This window comes from Cloeon dipterum, chromosome 1, assembly GCF_949628265.1.
Source record: "Cloeon dipterum chromosome 1, ieCloDipt1.1, whole genome shotgun sequence".
NCBI lineage: Eukaryota > Metazoa > Arthropoda > Insecta > Ephemeroptera > Baetidae > Cloeon > Cloeon dipterum.
In genome coordinates this window covers 20,760,159-20,776,621 of record NC_088786.1, presented here as the reverse complement: position 1 = coordinate 20,776,621, position 16,463 = coordinate 20,760,159, and the positions used below count along the sequence as shown (strand labels likewise).

The window sequence follows — 16,463 nt, the reverse complement described above, 5'->3', positions numbered from 1 at the left end:
TATTTGCGGAGCCTGGCCTCGTCGGGGCAGATAATCTGGCGGCAAATATTGGGATAGGACGCAAAAACAGGAATTTTGCCCAGGAAGCCGTGTGGGGAATTCGAAAGCAAAGCCACATTCGAGTGACGACGACAAGTATTAAATTAACGTTGAGTCGTTGTCGTCGCTCTAAACGCATAATAGCAAATTTCATCGCAAATTAAATTAATTTTGGTTGTGTCAGCAGACGCAAGGTCTATGTTTAGCAAATGAGATTCAACTCAATTATTCGCCGCCGCAGAACTCAGCTACAAAGGTGCACGTTTGGGCCAATTCGGAAATTATTTCCTGCGCTGTGCGAAAGTAAAGCACATAGTAAAACTTCAGCCTCCATCAAAGAGCCAAAATTAAAAATGAGTTTGGCAACACGTCTGCTTTTGACCTTTCCATTAATTACACGCCAGCGCGCGAGAGCGATGCAAGTGGCAAAGGGGTGGAAACAACCCCTGGCTCCTGAGGGAGGACTCTCTTATTTCGCTCTTCCGCCGCTGGGAGCGGACAAAATAATCGTTTGTTCTTTTTTAGTCGGCACAAGGGTCGAATCGTAACCATATAAAGTGATATACGCGCGACAGTAAAACGGGCCGGCTTGCTGCTCGGCCACCCTTCCGCCCGCGCTCACTGCCCAGATAACAAATAACAATTGCAGCCGCAGGCTCGAATATCATCAAAAGCTGCCACGGAAGCAGCGTAACGCAAAAAGAGACGGAGAAAAGGGAAGAAAACAAGAGCCCAAATATTGAGAGGAGAAAGTCTCGCAATAGTGACAGGTCCGTGTGTTTGATGCAAAACCACGCTAACGAGACAAGGACAAATCTCACGAAAAGCTTTTTCGGTCAACAAAATAAGAAAATGATCAATCGGTGAAACGACGCGGCAGAGGGAGGAAAGAGGAAACGCAGGCGCTAAAGGAAAAAATGTGACAAAGGAAGAGCTCATTAAAGGTACGCCACAGGAATGATGTTCAAGTTGAGGCGAGAGAGAGAGAGAGAGAGAGAGAGAGAGAGAGAGAGAGAGAGAGAGAGAGAGAGAGAGAGAGAGAGAGAGAGAGAGAGAGAGAGAGAGAGAGAGAGAGAGAGAGAGAGAGAGAGACGTTCTTTGATTATATGATTATACATATACAAACGCACGTCAGCGAAAAGCAGCAATAATGTGATCCGAAGCATGATGAGAGAGGATAATTAAAGAGTGAAAACGTCGCTCGTCGCGAGCCCAATTTAATTTGGAGACGAGACAAGCAGCTCCACTAATGAGAGCATATGAAAAGGGGACGAAATCTGTGCGGCAACTTTCGCCTGTATGCTCAAAAATTAAATGATGTTCGACCTTGAATGTCTGTAAACAGCGGCGCAGGCTCAGGATCTGCGCACGTGATCAAATGACTGGAATTGATGTTTAATTTACTATAGCAAATTGGCTTTACTTTGTGCGTATCTTTGATCAGGACGCGCACTTAAGAGTGAAAAATTGGAGATAAAATCCAAACTAACTATTGCATGGTCATCTGCATTCATTGCTGGCGGTGACCTCAAATTATTTGAGAACAATACATCAACTAAATTCTGAGAAACACCTTCCCTCTAAAAATTGAAAAGCCTAAAATTCCATCCTTTATTTCAAGCCTTTTCAAAGCGTGAAATTCCGCTTCTTTTATCATGAAAAATCTAAAATGAAAATTTCCGTGCCTCATAATGAAGCGTAAGAGGATTTTGGCAGTAGTGCCTTGAAATATTTTCCCTTCAAATGAAAAACATAGAAATGCTAGTGAATTTAATTAAACACAAAAAGAAATAAATTACAAATTGCTCTATTCCGCCAAGAGTTTCTTTGATCAGGATATAATATGGACAGTTAAGTGTGTGTATGTAATTTATCAGTTGAATTAAATTCTTCATGTTGTGTAGATTTATATTCCTTATTTCTTTTCACCCCACAAAGATCCACATTCCTTGAGGTTATAGCGGTGTAATTTATATTGTGGTTTGTTCGTTTAGATTTTTGACTCATTGTATTTACTCACTGTACATTTTGTTTTTATTTTCAAATCATTGAACTGTTTTAAAAATTCATCTTCAGAAAAGTATCTGTTGAAAATTGGACAAAAAATGTAAGCTTTTTCTGTGAAAATGCTAATTTTTAATAGGCTTAAAAGATACCTAAGAACGTCTCAAACCGTCTTAATTGCAAGAAAAGAATCTAAAAACAGAAGACCTTATTCCTACAAAAACCTTCTAAAACTCACAGCTCTAGTAAAAAACTAGTCATCAGTTTAAAACTGTTAAGAATTTCAAATCGATATTTTTTAGACATAAAACAAAATCTCATTGGTCTGAACTTTTTTTGCAGTGCAAATCAGACAAGAAAAACATTTTTATAATATCATAATAATTAAATTGAGCTCACCCGAAGGCGCTACTTTTAGTTTATAAATTTCAACTAAAAATATATATAATTCCCAAACTTTCGAGACAGCAGTGGCTCATGCGAAGGGGGCATAGATTTTCAATACACTGAGGAACTGAGCGATCGGGTGAGTGCATCATGTATGTGCGCAGTTAGCCGCACAATCGGCGATACCTTGAGGAACTGCTCCCGATTTCCATGGCTGCTCTTCCAATATTTGCGCTCCAGAGTGCATTTCCATTATTCTCGCGACCCTTTTGCCTGCGCGGCGGAGAAAGCAATTTGCTGCATGCTTCGGCTTCTGGTCCAGGTGCACTTGCGGCCGAGCCAACTCTCTCTCGCGCGCGCCGTTCTAGTTTCAAATCCGCAGTTTGTAATTGCAATTTTGTAATTGTCGCATGCAAGCAACGGCCTGCATAAATTGATTCGCCCGTGCCTGCGGAGACCACTCGAGCAATTATGATTTCGCAGCCGGCGGCGGCGGCAGTAGTGGCAAACAATGCAATTATCCTCGGCTGCTGATTCAGTGTGTTTGTGCGAAAGCACTCGCTTGATTGCCAGCCGCGCTGCCGCAGAGCCTCTTGTGCACGTGTGGCCCCTTCCTTCCTTCCTTCCTTCCTTCCTTCAAAGGCGCCAAATCCTTTTAGCGTAAATTCACTTGGATTTGTCGCTTTTCAAAGAGACGCGATGCTTCGGAAGTACCCGATGCTGCTGTGTACTCGAAATGAAATTCCAGTGAGAGTTGTAATCAACACCGTCATGAAACAAGAAGTGCATTGCGCCACTTTGATTTAAAACGCTCTGATCAACTTCCGTCACTCCTCTTTGGCAGAGTGAAACCCTATTTTTCGGCAGAACCACCATTCTGTCCTGTCTTAACAGTGTGTAAACAATTGCGTGGGGTTTTTTCTCTTTGAAATTGAAAAACAAGCCAATAAGCCCACTTCCCGCCACATGGTAAGATTGCCTATAAAATCAACCATCTTAAACAAAGCTGTACAGAAAAAGTGTGACAAATAATTTTTACATTGATACTCGTAATGTTTTAAAAATATTCCCAGATTGCCGTGGAAATTTGCGATAAAATTGGCTCCAAAGTTTGCTAAAGCAGTGAGCGCACTGTATTCTTAATGAAAATAATGATTTATTTCTCCACAAAGGAAATTCGCACACCATTGGATAGATCACGATGAAAGGAAACGAAATGAATCGATAAATCATTGGCAGTAGACCTTTTAGCTTACGAGCAATTTGGCAAAATCTGAAATTTTGACTGTGATACTTCGTCCTAATTTTTTGATTGCAAATTGTAGAGATAAACTGTAGCTAAATTACACAAACAATAGACTCGATGAATTACTTGCCATCTTTGCTGCTCACAATCATGGTGGCAAAGATGGAAGACATTCCCTTAGCTCGCTTTTAGATCCAATTGTTGTTTATTTGACTGTTTGGTATGACAAAGACAAAAAAACTTACAATGAATCAACAATCGAGTAACCTTGGATCCAAATCTATTGACGTATTCTGTGTCCACTAGCATTGGGCCTGTTTGTTTGATATATTTTTTTATTTATTTATTCTCCATTTAAACCAGCAATAGCACCCAAAGCACTGATTTAGAATAACAGGTAGAAATCGCATGGACGCACGGACAAAAAAATGAGTTGACTTTGCCACGTACCTTACCAATTACATAAATTAATTGCATCACTCAAAACAATTATGCTTTATAGTCTTTCAAAATCAATGGAAGATTGTTCAAGGGTTTGCAAACCTTGCATGAATAGGTCAAAAGCGGTTCTTTTAGATTTTAGTTTGCTGGGCACATAATATTAAACAGGAAAACCCCAAATGAAGGATTTTAAGTTTAATACAGATTTAAAATGAATAATAAAAAATGAGGAATGGCTGTAAAAGAGTGAAATAATTGCAGAGACAATAATGCTATCACACTCTCTCGCACTTTAAAACCAGCTGCCAGATTAGCAGTACTTTACCTGCAAAATAAAATTCAACGCTGCAGGACATTTTAAAAATTACCGGTCGTTAAAAACGCTCGGTCGTCCTCATTACTGAGTACAATAAAAAATGAGAGATAATTACACTTTTAGCCATCGCATATATATAGATTCAAATAATATTTTTCGACATCAATATTCTGTAATTATTCGAATTTGAATAAAGCAAAAAAATTTATTAACAGATTCAAAAAGTTTGCCACCAAGTTAAATGGGGGAATTTTAGAAAATTATTTTGGAAGAGCGCTGCTTATGTGTGCGGATTAAGTGCGAAAAGGGTCGAATCTGGCGGCACTTTTATATTCCAACACTCCTCCGCCGGCGTAATTGTGCGGAGAGAGTGGTGAATTCTTTTCGGGTGTTTTAATTTTGCTCGTCTCTGCCAGAGAGGGAGACCCATTAGGAATTAATGCGAGGCTGGTAAAAGCGCCTCTTCCCAGCTTTAATCTCTCGCGTAATCGTCTGATGATCCCAAAAACTTGCCCCGACGGCAAATGGAAGGATTACCCGTCCCCACAATTGGGACCTGCCCGCAATTACTTCCGCGCGAGAGGAAGACATTTAATTGCTTCCACCCGAGTGCATTGAGAGTGTGTCTAAATAACGTGCTTTGTTGTGTCTCCATGACTTTTTTGTGCCTCCCTCATAAGCGTGAAAATTTCAACAGGGGTGAATGGAGTGAAATAACAACTAACTTGAGTCACTATAGAACAAACCAAAAATATTTAAAGAGGAAAGTGGTACTGGATAGTTCCGAAAATCCTTGTTGCCAATATTGCATCTTTAAGGATTGAGTTAAATCTGAAATTGACCTATAGGTGTAACACTAAATTTTTTAGAAAGGTCGTGATTTCATAATATCAGCTCACACTCGACCCTCCAAACATCGCGCTTAACAATGCGAACCAATCTTTAAAACTATGTATCTATTCGGTCAACCTTTGCCTACATATAATTTTAATACATAATTTGAATTATTGTTGCTCTGTATCAATCCACTTTAATTATTTTAGACTCAAAATTTGTCACTATATAGCCCATTTTTTAATTAAACGAACTAATGGGACACAGTGCTGAGTGAAAACTGCTTGTTTGTATGTATGTATCAAATTATTGACGATTACCGACAATTGAATCCCAACAAATTGTTTCTAGCTTCAAAGTTAAAAGCAATCTGTTAAAGCAATCTGAGTATTCTTACTTCTGGAGATTCTCGTATTTAAAAATTCATGGTTAACAATCTCTGTAAAGTCTCTGGAATTGAGCCAAAATTATTTGAATCCCTAGCTATTTGGTAAATCAAAAATAGAAGGGTGCCTTTTGCTGACTGACAGACACACGTTCACCAAACACGATTGTTGCGGTTTCAATGTTTTCATTTGCAAAAGTTGGCAAGTGAGAGAACAGGGATAAATAAAATTAAAAATCTAGATTTGTTTATAGCAGCTGCAGTAAAAATCAAACGGATTTACTCTCTAAATTTATAAAATTATTCATAATTCTATATTTAGAATGCCTAGCAGACGCAAAAAGTGTCAGGTGGGTACAGTTTTGAAACACAGGACGTATAAATTTGGAGTGATTTGGTGTTTTTGAATGTGAAAACGTTGGGTTTGAGTTGGTGTGAGCAAATAATTATCCACCGACGCAAATGACGCGCTCAAAATAAGCGGCTTTGGCTCTGTTTTTCAATGGCTCTTGCCGCGTGCAAATTAACCCTTTTGGCTGTAAATCCCTCGTTTTCACCAATTGTGCGCGAAGCTGAACAAGAGACTCAAATGCGTCCTATTCAGCGCGCCAGGGACGTGACAAATGATTTTTGTGCAACCAAGCTGAAATTTTGGCGTAAGGGAGAGTGTCAAGGGTATAAATATAATTTTTAAATGTGACACAGTTTCCTCATTCAAAAATAGATCTGAAGCTAAAGGCTGGATTGATGAGATGAATTGTTGAGTGAAAACTACAAATACCAACAAGCTTATCCTAACTTCAAAGTGTCGACAAAGGTTTATCTCAGGGGGCCTTTTACTAAAAAAAAAACTTGAGTTTTAAAATGAGCTATAATAAAAAAGAGCTTCTTTTTTGCAATTTAAATTCCAATTTTGCCATTTTTCTCCAAATTTACATGGCTTGACCATGTATTTTTTCAGATTTCGATTCCTATCGTTAACATACTTTGTGGGGAAACTATTTGTTGTAAAATTATAACAATTCAAGTAGGCAGACAGTCCTCACCAATTGAAAACATGCTAACTTCGCAGCCACTTTCCTAAAATATTTTAAGTGTTCCCTGGGTCAATCCTTGGGGACTATTTTTCATATTGCCAACGAGGATTTCCAGTGTCAATCCTCCTTAAAAAATAATTTATTAAGGAATATAGCACACCTGTTTGCCAGAAGTGTCACTCTTTCTGTCACGCTTGATTCCGACCTGTGACAAATTGTGAGAATAAACGTCCATGAGAAAAACTGCGCAGCTTTTATTGCAAATGAACACGCAGCAATCCCATTCCAGCTGTATTGCATTGTGCATCATTCTAGCTGATCAAATAGAAGGATGCAAATAATTGACAAGCTGCTCGGAGCTCATTTGGCGGCGTGCGAGCGGCAAACTATTTGCGCAAAGTGCGTAGCAATTCTGCAACGGTGCTCGCATTATTCCATTGTGCGTAGTAATATGGTTGCGCTTTCCATAGGCACAAGTTTGTTTGACGCATCCCTGTGCGACTTAAACTCGTCTCGGTACGCTTTATGCATCGGACACTCTCCGACCTCAATCCGCACCGCAAGGTCTGGATCTCTATTGCTACTAATTATTCGTCGGAATCAAAACTTTTGCTGCTCTCGTGTCACGCCAAGCGAAACCGAGTGGTCTTCAGGGAGTGTTGCGTTCCATTAGCGAATCGTCTCGTCGTCGGCAGGAGGCAAAAATCTGGCAGAAAATGCAGAACACCATCGTTTCTGTTGCTCGCACGCGGCGTTCTTGCTTTTTTACAGCTAAGTGCCTCGGCAAGCTGTTCCGCCTCTTCTATGATTAATTTAACAGAACAAGCTGACAGGTGGAACTTTGCTTTTTTGGTTTTGACCTACATTCTGAATGTACATGACAAATGGAAAAACAGAACAGCAGTTGGAGCTAGAAAAGGAATCTAGTTAAATTCCACTGCATGGAAACAAAGTGTCACGACGGATATTTAAATTTTTAACCTGAATAACGTCGCGTTGCAAGACCGCATCTCCGCACACAAATCGATTTAGACTCGATTGAATAAAAAGCAGCAAAGTCACGCTTGTGGGTAAGGATATGCAACCCGCCGGACACAAGTGCCTTGCGGTGCAGCGTGTGTGGTGAGCTGCAGGCGCATTAATCATCACAGATTTTCGGTTTAATTTAATGACGACGTCGAGAGCCGGGAGCTCGTGGCGGCGGCAAATTGCGTCTGCCAAACTTTGTTTGCCAATCTTGTCAGCCAGGTGTCGGATTATTTACTCTTATTTGCGCAGCCACGCAATCTCAAGAGTGCTAGGGAAACGCCACGATTTTATTAACAACTTTACAGCGGAGAAAAACTAGCGCTGCCTCGGCGTTTTACGGCCAATTTACCAAAGCCAGAATTGCCCTCGCAGGATTTACCAAAGTTCGTTCGCGGAGGAAAGTCTGAAATGCGTTTTTTCCGTCTCCAATTTCTCAATAGAGCAGAAATTTAATACGGAAATTGGAGGAAATTATGTCAAATCGGATATAATTTATTCCAAATTTACCAGTTCGCGTTGGTATTTGTGGAATCAATAAAGAATGATTTGAGAATAACGATGTATGTATAAAGTAAAAGGAAATTCACAACAAGTAGAGTGCACTACTTACTAATTCAGTAATTTTATTTCTTACTACCAACCTACAGAGTATGAAATTAGAGGAAATTTCTTGTTAATCTTTCGAAATTTTGGTGTAACAAAATAATAATGTATCTTATTGACTTATATTTTACTAGATTTTTTGGCAAATGTATCTGTCAAAGTTGTAAAAAAATGTGGAAAAACCGTAAATTGGGTTTCCGGTTAGTTTTTTATGCGCATTGCAAAATTGGCGAACCCTGCCCCAGATTAAAGAAATTTTTTTTGGGAAAGCGATTTGCTCTCCCTTTTCATGCTCATCACTGATTTTTTCGTCCCTCGTTCTGTTGCAGGTTGAAAGGATGGCGGACGGTTGGGGCGACGTGACCTGAGCCGATGGAAAACGTGACCAATGTGACCGAGGCGGAGGTGGAGGCGGGTGGCGGGGGTGGCGGCGGCGACGAGCTGCGCCAGGTGTACGAATTCCTGGTGAAGGGGGTGCTGCTGGGGTTGGTCAGCCTGCTCGGCATCCTCGGCAACGTGCTGACCATGGTGATCCTGTCGCGGCCGCAAATGCGTTCCAGCATCAACTGTCTGCTCGTGGGGCTGGCGCGCTGCGACGCCGCCCTCCTCGTCGCCGCCATCCTCATCTTCTCGCTGCCCTCGATCGCCGCATACACCGGCTGGCTGCCGCACTACTCCTACTACGTCTACCCTTCCATCGCCAGGGTCGGTACCTTTTGCATGCTCCTTATATTTTTTTACGAAATATTCAATCATAGAACTTATTGTGAACTGAAATCACATTTTTATTGTAATTCATTACTTTGATTTGAATGTTGTCACAGTTTGTCTACCCGGTGGGCCTGATCGCGCAGACTGGTTCGGTGTACCTGACCCTGACGGTGACCCTGGAGCGATACGTGGCCGTGTGCCACCCGCTGCGTGCGCGCTCGCTCTGCACGTACGGCCGGGCGCGAATCTACGTCGTGCTGATCGTGCTCTTCTCCGTGCTGTACAACACGCCGCGCTTCTTCGAGGTGGAGCGCGTGTCCGACGTGCTGCCGCCGCACAACACCACCGTCTACATGGTGTCCGCTTCGGCGCTGCGCAACCACCCCCTCTACATCACCATCTACGTCAACTGGTCCTACCTGCTCGTCATGTACTTCGTCCCCTTCCTTGCCCTCGCCATCTTCAACTGCGCTATCTACATGCAGGTACTTAGAGCCCTGTCTTTTTTAATTGCATGCGAATAAAATGGATGGGGTTTAGTTAATGGATAAAAAATATTTTGAGTTTTGATATTGCTAATTCAGGGGTAGAAATATAGTTGTTTTTATTTGTAAAAATATTATTTGGAACATTATAAGTTAAGCCATTTCTAAAGAAAATTATCGGCTAATGCTTTCCTAAATAATGATCTATACTGCTAAATTTTAAGGAGACAATATTGAGTAGAAAAATACTATCTTCAGTTTGAACGTTTGAAGTATTTTTTTTTAATTATAGGAGAAATTTTTTGAGTGAGATTTTTTATTAAACATTGTTTTAGCTAATACTTCTGCTTGCAATTTTAATTTACAAAAAAAAACACTATTTTTGACTTTAGTACATATTGTCAGCAATTTTAATTTCTGATAGAAAATGTAATTCAAATTTTTAATTCCTCTTGTACAGAAAAATCATTTTTGTAGAGTTTAATATCAGGTTGGTATTGCTAATAAATCTACACCAATAGTATGATGCTTAATTATGTGCCCCATTTAGAGAATAATTTCTGAGTGCTTTCCACAATTTTACAGGCTCATTGAAAAACACAAAATCAGTGAAATCTCGGCATCTGTCAAATTTCATTATCACAAAATAGTAAAACTAAATGCGAAAATTGCAAAGAGAGAAAAAAGTAATTTCGCAAAACTTCCGCGTAAATGTAACTGCTGTTTCAGCCCCTAGAGCCTCATCGTGCCTCTTTATAAAATCGCTTCTCTAAAATGGAATGAATTTTTTGCCTCGTGCACCCCTGAGTATTGGAGAACACGAGGATGAAATTTATTCTAAAATCAAGTTTTCCCGACGGTTGATTTATTTCTTCTTTTTATTTTTTTCAGGTGCGGAAGGCGAACGCGGAACGGCAGCGGTTGTCTCGGCTGCAGAAGAAGGAGATCGGGCTGGCAACGATGCTGATGTGCGTCGTGGTGGTCTTCTTCATGTGCAACATCTTGCCACTGGTGAACAACGTGCTGGAAGCGTTCTATGGCATTCTGCAGGACGAGCTGATCGCCACGAGCAACTTGTTGGTGGCCATCAACTCGTCTGTTAACTTCATAATCTACGTCATCTTCGGCGACAAATTCAAGCGGCTCTTCCTCAAGCTGTTCTGGCCGAATCGCGGCGGGCGGTGCTGCCGCGGTGGCCGCGACTCGCCCGACGCTACGCACGAGGAGAGCTTCGTATCCAACGGCCGCACGTTCAGCGTGCGCCAACCCAGCGGCCGTCTGCCCAGGCCGGCCGGCGGACGCGACGTCAAGCTGCAGCTGCTGGCGCCGTCCGCCACCCCGCGCTGCGTCTATTACCCCGCTGACGAGCTCAAGGGGCTCGACGAGCAGTGCTGAATGCTAAACCCCCTCGCGTCCGTTGCTTGTCCTATACCGTTCTCGCTCGCCACACACACGACCCCCCTGGGCTTATGGAGGTCGGTGTGTGCCGCACGTCTTATTATTTGTCTTAAAGGAGCACTAGAATTTTATTTTTGACAGTGCCAATCGATTTCAGAGGGTCGAATAAAGGTTAGCTAAACGAATCAACCAGCTTAAAATTTGACATGCCAAAATTAGCGATAACATAAAACTCTTTTTAAGAGAAACCTAGCAAAAATATAGTAACTCAAGAACACCAGCTACCAATCAGAAAAGTGAGCACGCTGGTCTTAAGATCGAGACAGCAGTTCCACAGCGACAGCCAGCGAAAGCAACAAGGTGCAGACCAGTTAACAGCTTCATTTCTCGCTCGACTCCCTTGTGCTGGCTGTCGCAGTCGCGCTGCAGTCTCGATCTGGCTCCTTGCCTGCTAAGAAAGCGTGTGATCTATAACAATTATTAGGTCAATGGGAGGAAAAACCGCGCGAAAACATGTTTGGTAACGAACTGCAGTTGCTGGGGAAAAGTTTTTGGGGTTTCGTTGCCAGGGATTCCACAGTGGGTTGCTGGGGTTAGCATTAGCAGCTGCCACAGAGCTCCTTTCTCTGATTGGTCGGCGGCGTTCTTGTGGTACTTTATTTTGCTAGGTTCAAACAGAAAATCGCTGAAATTATACGGCTTTTATGTTTCCGCCAATGTTTGGCACATTGCGTCGAATTGCTGACCGATTAATCCAGCTATCTAACCTATTCCGACCCTCAGGAACTGATTGGCACTGCCAAAATTTTAATTCCAAAAGTATTTCTTTAAATCCATGAATTAAAAAATCCTAAACTGAAAAGATTCTTGCCTGTGGCGTACGCTGGAAGACAAAGCCATTTTCTCCCGGCCGTCAAAGGCACCACCATCGCCACTCGGGCTTAAGAATGGAGTTCTTAAGGGAGTTAAGCAGTTGTAACACACACAGACTATCCTGTGTGTGCTATTTCAGATTTCATTGCAGCTGGAGTTGACACGGAGTAAACTTTTCTCCTAAATCTCTTTCTGGCCTGTATGTAATAAAAATTATCCAAATGTTTGAGAAAATACTTGACTCTGTTGCGATTCAAATGAATTTGCAGCACTTTCCTGTAATATTGTGGTCTGTATGGATGAATCGCAATCGCATTGTTGTAATTAGCAAAAACTGATTCAGTCTTCGAGAAAAGCGATTTATTCTTTCACACTCCCGCTAGGAAATGTTGAAAATACTTGCAAAAATGGACGGATTTTCTTGCCTAGGTACTGAGCCATCTACAAGAAAATTCACAGGACTGAGAAACGTGCTAAACTGTTTAGGGGAATTTTACGCTGGAAATGCAGAGCTAAATTTTATCAACCTTTCTACATAATTAAAAAAGGTAAAATATAGCAGGGGAAGAGGCAGGTATTTAAGAATATTGTATTTTATCTATTAGCTCTCGTGGAAACTCCAGCTGAAACATTTAATTTATTCTGTGAATATGCGTCATCCCATTGTCAACAAGCAACACTCGGACCGAAAAGGAAAGTGCAAAAAGACGCTCTCTGTGATTTTTCTCTGAACAACCCCTTTGTCGGTGTTTTAAAAATGAATTTACGAGTTTAAACGCAAAGATCGTGAATGGATTGGTGTAAAATGATGACACGACGTCTAAGCAGCATCTCAATAAATTAACGAGCTATTTCATTCCAAGTGTAATTAACGTGTGTTTTTCTTCTCACTCCAACCTTAAAAGACGGGAAATTGTTTTAAAGAAAGGCAATTTTATTAACAAGGTAATTTTACACGATTTAAATTGCGTTCGCAGCCGATTATCGTTTTATTAAACGTGTTGTCACAGTTTTGAAGCGCTCAAATAATTTTATTCCCAAATTACAAAACTTCTGATTTGCAAAACAGCAAACTCAAGAGAGAGAGTACTAAATATGAATTGCTTTTAGCGTACTGATTTCAACGATTCTGGGAATTTTGGGACCTGTGACCACCGACTAGATATCCCGAAACCCCCGCTTTCAACAATTTTATTCAAATAAGCAATTTATCACCGATCGCAACTATCTGTATAGTATGGCAAAGATATTACCAAGCATTAGCGTAATCAGTCTTGTAGGGATATTACTCCACAATTTTCATTTAAGAGAGGGCTGTGATACAAGCGAGTTGACGAGGGCGTCAAACTCGGCTTGGCTTTCCTCGAACATCTCTAGCTGCGACGATAACGTAGACACCTGCTCGGCCAGCGTTGGCAGACTTGAGAACGTCTGCAGCGGCGGCGCTGTCTGACACTGCCGATAAAAAGCACCCAGCTCACCGTTCACGTTTCCTTCCGCAAACGGGGGATTCTGCAATAGCCCAAAATGATAAATCTTTAGTTAAAAAATAATTTAAGATATGAAGATACATCAAGAAAAAAGTCTGCATGAAATCTGTAACTTTCTCGCTAAATTTTTCCAAGCATTTGTAATTTAAACATTCAAATGTAAGCTCTCTGATTTTTCTTACATAAAAATTCGAGGCGGAAAAATTAGACTATTTTGGCCAAGTCAATGGATATAAATTAAGCTTTTACCAAGCCGTTGGCTCGCAATGTTGAGCTCATTATTTGTGTGCACTTGCTATGTGAGAACCCAAGCAATGTTTTGCGCCTACATTAAACTCTCATGCATTGATGATGAACCAATACAAATTTGTGAGGATTGCGAAAGCTTTCCGACTCTCTACTAGTTGGTTTGCACCTTTCCATAATGCGTGAATTAATTACAAAGGACAAAAGTCTAGTGATTCAAAAAGGCAAGAGCCGTAACAAATACTGGTCATTTTCTGGACTGGGCTTCCTCCAATGAGGGGGTCGCGCATCTCAAAAGAAGTGAACCGATAATAAAAATGAATAGGATTCAGGTTTGCATATATATGCTTCATAGCTTTAAAGTTTCGTTAAATTTCCACCTATAAAAACCTGGATATTTTTTAGGAAATCTTTGCTTTACATAAGTATGTTTTATTTACTTTCTTTGGACTTGGTCTTTTATGTTATTTACTGAAAACATTCAACAAATTTTCTTCGAACCACAAGTTCACTCTAATTTAATTTTCCAAAAGCAATTTAAGTTATCAGTTAAAAGCCACTATCTTGAATATGACGTTATTGTTTACACCACAATAAATATTGAATGAGAAACATTTCCTAAAATTATTCTCCTGATATTTTTTATAATCTACGAATTTGGAGAAATAATCTTGGTATTATAAAAAAAGGAGTAATTACCATAATTACCAAATCAAGCAAGATGAAATCATCATTGGCCGAGTAACTGGAGCGTCGCGAGTTGCTGATGGACTTGGTTGCAGACGTTGTGTTGTTGTTTTCCGCATTGTCCTGCTGCACCCTGGAGCCGTTGTCCTGGTCAGTAGTCTGTGGCTTGGCGGCTGGAGCCAACAACTTGGCAAAGGGAATCTCATCGTCGTCCTGCGTGAAGAGGCGAGAGTGTGGCCGCCTTGTGTTTGGATCAGCGAATGCGCCGGCCTTGATAGTCTTGCTCAAAGAGTTATCCCCGTTCTGCTCATTCTGGTAGCGAGTATGCTTTGGACTTAGATCCGGGTTGAAGTGATCCGACTTGACCATGATGTCCTTGCTCTGCTGCGGTGAGATGGTCATTTTTGTCCTGAACGCCACTGACAACACGATCGTGCCCAGCGGTGTGCACAGCTGGCCCAGCCTCTTCTGGTTTTTACCCTCACCTGATCGACAATTTAAAAAATTAACCAACCAAATTTTATAATATTTTAATAGAAATGCGCACCTAGCACATGCAGTTGGGGCTCTCCACTGTAGATGCGGTAGCAAATGAGGTAAGAGTCTGCACCTTGTCTCCGCGACAGCTTGTACGGCGGTGTCGCCCTGGACACAGTCAGCAGAGACTTCAGCAGCGTTGTCATGCGGTTGTAGATAGCGTGCGTGACTTTCGACTGAAAAATTACCCAATTTATAGCTGGACATAATACGCATGATAAGAGAAAAACTTATCACTACACGCTCTATTAGAGGAGAAAAAATTTCAAAAATCACTGATTTTGTATAATATATAAGGAAGCGCAACTCTCATTTACTACAAAATCAGCTCCAAACTATTCCCCAAGTATGTACCAAATTTCACGTAATATCCAACGACATGTAAATGTTTTTTCGCTTCATTTCGATTCATCTTGTCAAGATCGTTCCAATGGTGTGAAAATTAAGAGGTAAATTTCCCTTCTTGAGAAATTAATCCTGTTTTTCAATAGGGAGACAGTGCTCGCCGCTTGATAAAATATAATATAAACTTAGGAGTCGATTTTCTCGCAAATTTATAAGGCAACCTGCAACCTGTGAAAATTTTAGCTTGAATTTAAAATATAGTTAAAGAGGATTTCACGCAATTTTTCAGTTCTTAGTTAAATAATTATTTGCACGGGAGTTTCTTTCTGTCTAAATTGCCAAATTCATGAAAAAAAGTGTAAAATGTGTAAAACCTGCCCGAAAATTCCAACTAAAATAAACAGTGATGAGGCAAACGCACTTTTCCAGAGTATGAGAAGGTTTCGGTTGGTTCCGTGATGCCAAGCATCCACGTCTCGAGGACCATGTGGTCTCCCTCGGTCGTCTTGAGGCTGATCTCGGCGCAGATGGGCAGCTTGTGGTTGTTGCCGGCCAAGGCGCCTTTGGTCATCGCTGTCACCTCAGGCACGTCTTCGATGTCCAAATTGAACCAGTCGGTGCCTGATGACTGCGGCTTGCACTTGGTCGCCATGCGCGTGCCTAACCTGCCCTGCACGATCAATTGCATCGCCTTAATTGCCAGAAACTTGATGTATTTCTCGAGCTCAGTGCGATCTTGCTCGCTCAGTTTGCAAGCCATTTCAACCATCGGTGTCCTCGATCTGGAAATTTTAAAAAAACGCACTACTATTATTAGCGACCTTGTCCTCGTTCTTCGATCTCTCAGGGATTTAAATAACACGAAATGTGAACACGCACGCTAAAAATGTGCGTACTTATTGGATAATCGCTCTCCACACGTTGAAAATAAAAAAAATGCAGCAGCCCTGCCTTTGCTACCGAAAATAGACCAATTTGTGTGAGCAGAAACACGTAGGCCGCCACGCCCACCTCGACGAAAACCCTTTTCGAATCAATAATTTGCGAATTTAGGGCGTCTATTTTGTACATGGGGTGCAGGGAACTTACAAATGGATAGCAAGATCAAAGCATCGCTTGGGGACGAGCCTCGTGAAACAGAAATCGCTGGTGGAGAAATCACTCTTGACAATCCGATCGTTGATCACACGTCACACCACAATAACAACATACATACGACGTGGTTCTTCTTACGTACGCTGATCATGCACCTGCAGGCAACATGCGGAAAAGCTTTCGATTTTAAATGTCATCATTTCAATACATACCGGTTTACATTCGAAATCGTGTACTCCAACCACTGATAAAATTTACTCAAAGTCCACATTAAA

The 16,463-nt window shown here is 41.3% G+C and overlaps 2 protein-coding genes across 4 annotated transcripts in view; one reads left to right on the top strand and one right to left on the bottom strand.

Annotated features, from left to right (window-relative positions):
• FMRFaR (FMRFamide Receptor) overlaps positions 1-12,656 on the top strand; it is a 35,492-nt gene extending 22,836 nt beyond the window's left edge. The window contains exons 2-4 of the mRNA XM_065483068.1: positions 8,651-9,026; positions 9,146-9,517; positions 10,409-12,656. Of these exons, the coding sequence (XP_065339140.1) occupies positions 8,694-9,026; positions 9,146-9,517; positions 10,409-10,912 (1,209 nt within the window). The 5' untranslated portion in view covers positions 8,651-8,693 and the 3' untranslated portion in view covers positions 10,913-12,656. The remainder of the gene's footprint in view (positions 1-8,650; positions 9,027-9,145; positions 9,518-10,408) is intronic.
• Positions 12,657-12,701: 45 nt separating this feature from the next.
• On the bottom strand, positions 12,702-16,345 carry Atg13 (Autophagy-related 13). Of its 3 annotated transcripts, XM_065482937.1 has the most exons (5): positions 16,183-16,345; positions 15,515-15,875; positions 14,759-14,924; positions 14,224-14,696; positions 12,702-13,300 (listed from the first exon to the last, which is right to left on the bottom strand). In XM_065482937.1, the coding sequence occupies exons 2-5, from the start codon at positions 15,860-15,862 to the stop codon at positions 13,088-13,090; spliced, it is 1,200 nt and encodes a 399-aa protein (XP_065339009.1). In that variant the 5' UTR covers positions 15,863-15,875; positions 16,183-16,345; the 3' UTR covers positions 12,702-13,087. The 3 variants fall into 3 exon arrangements, with proteins under 3 accessions (XP_065339009.1, XP_065338835.1, XP_065338926.1); XM_065482763.1 differs by lacking the exon at positions 16,183-16,345 and having other exon boundaries at positions 15,515-15,893; XM_065482854.1 differs by lacking the exon at positions 16,183-16,345 and having other exon boundaries at positions 14,233-14,696; positions 15,515-15,892.
• Positions 16,346-16,463: the final 118 nt, after the last annotated feature.

Coding starts and splice junctions, on each gene's coding strand:
- Atg13 (XM_065482937.1), bottom strand. CDS start 15,862: ATGGTTGAAATGGCTTGCAAACTGAGCGAGCAAGATCGCACTGAGCTC. Junction 14,925..15,514: donor CCTTCTCATACTCTGGAAAA/GTGCGTTTGCCT, acceptor GTAATTTTTCAG/TCGAAAGTCACGCACGCTAT. Junction 14,697..14,758: donor GCCCCAACTGCATGTGCTAG/GTGCGCATTTCT, acceptor ATTGTCGATCAG/GTGAGGGTAAAAACCAGAAG.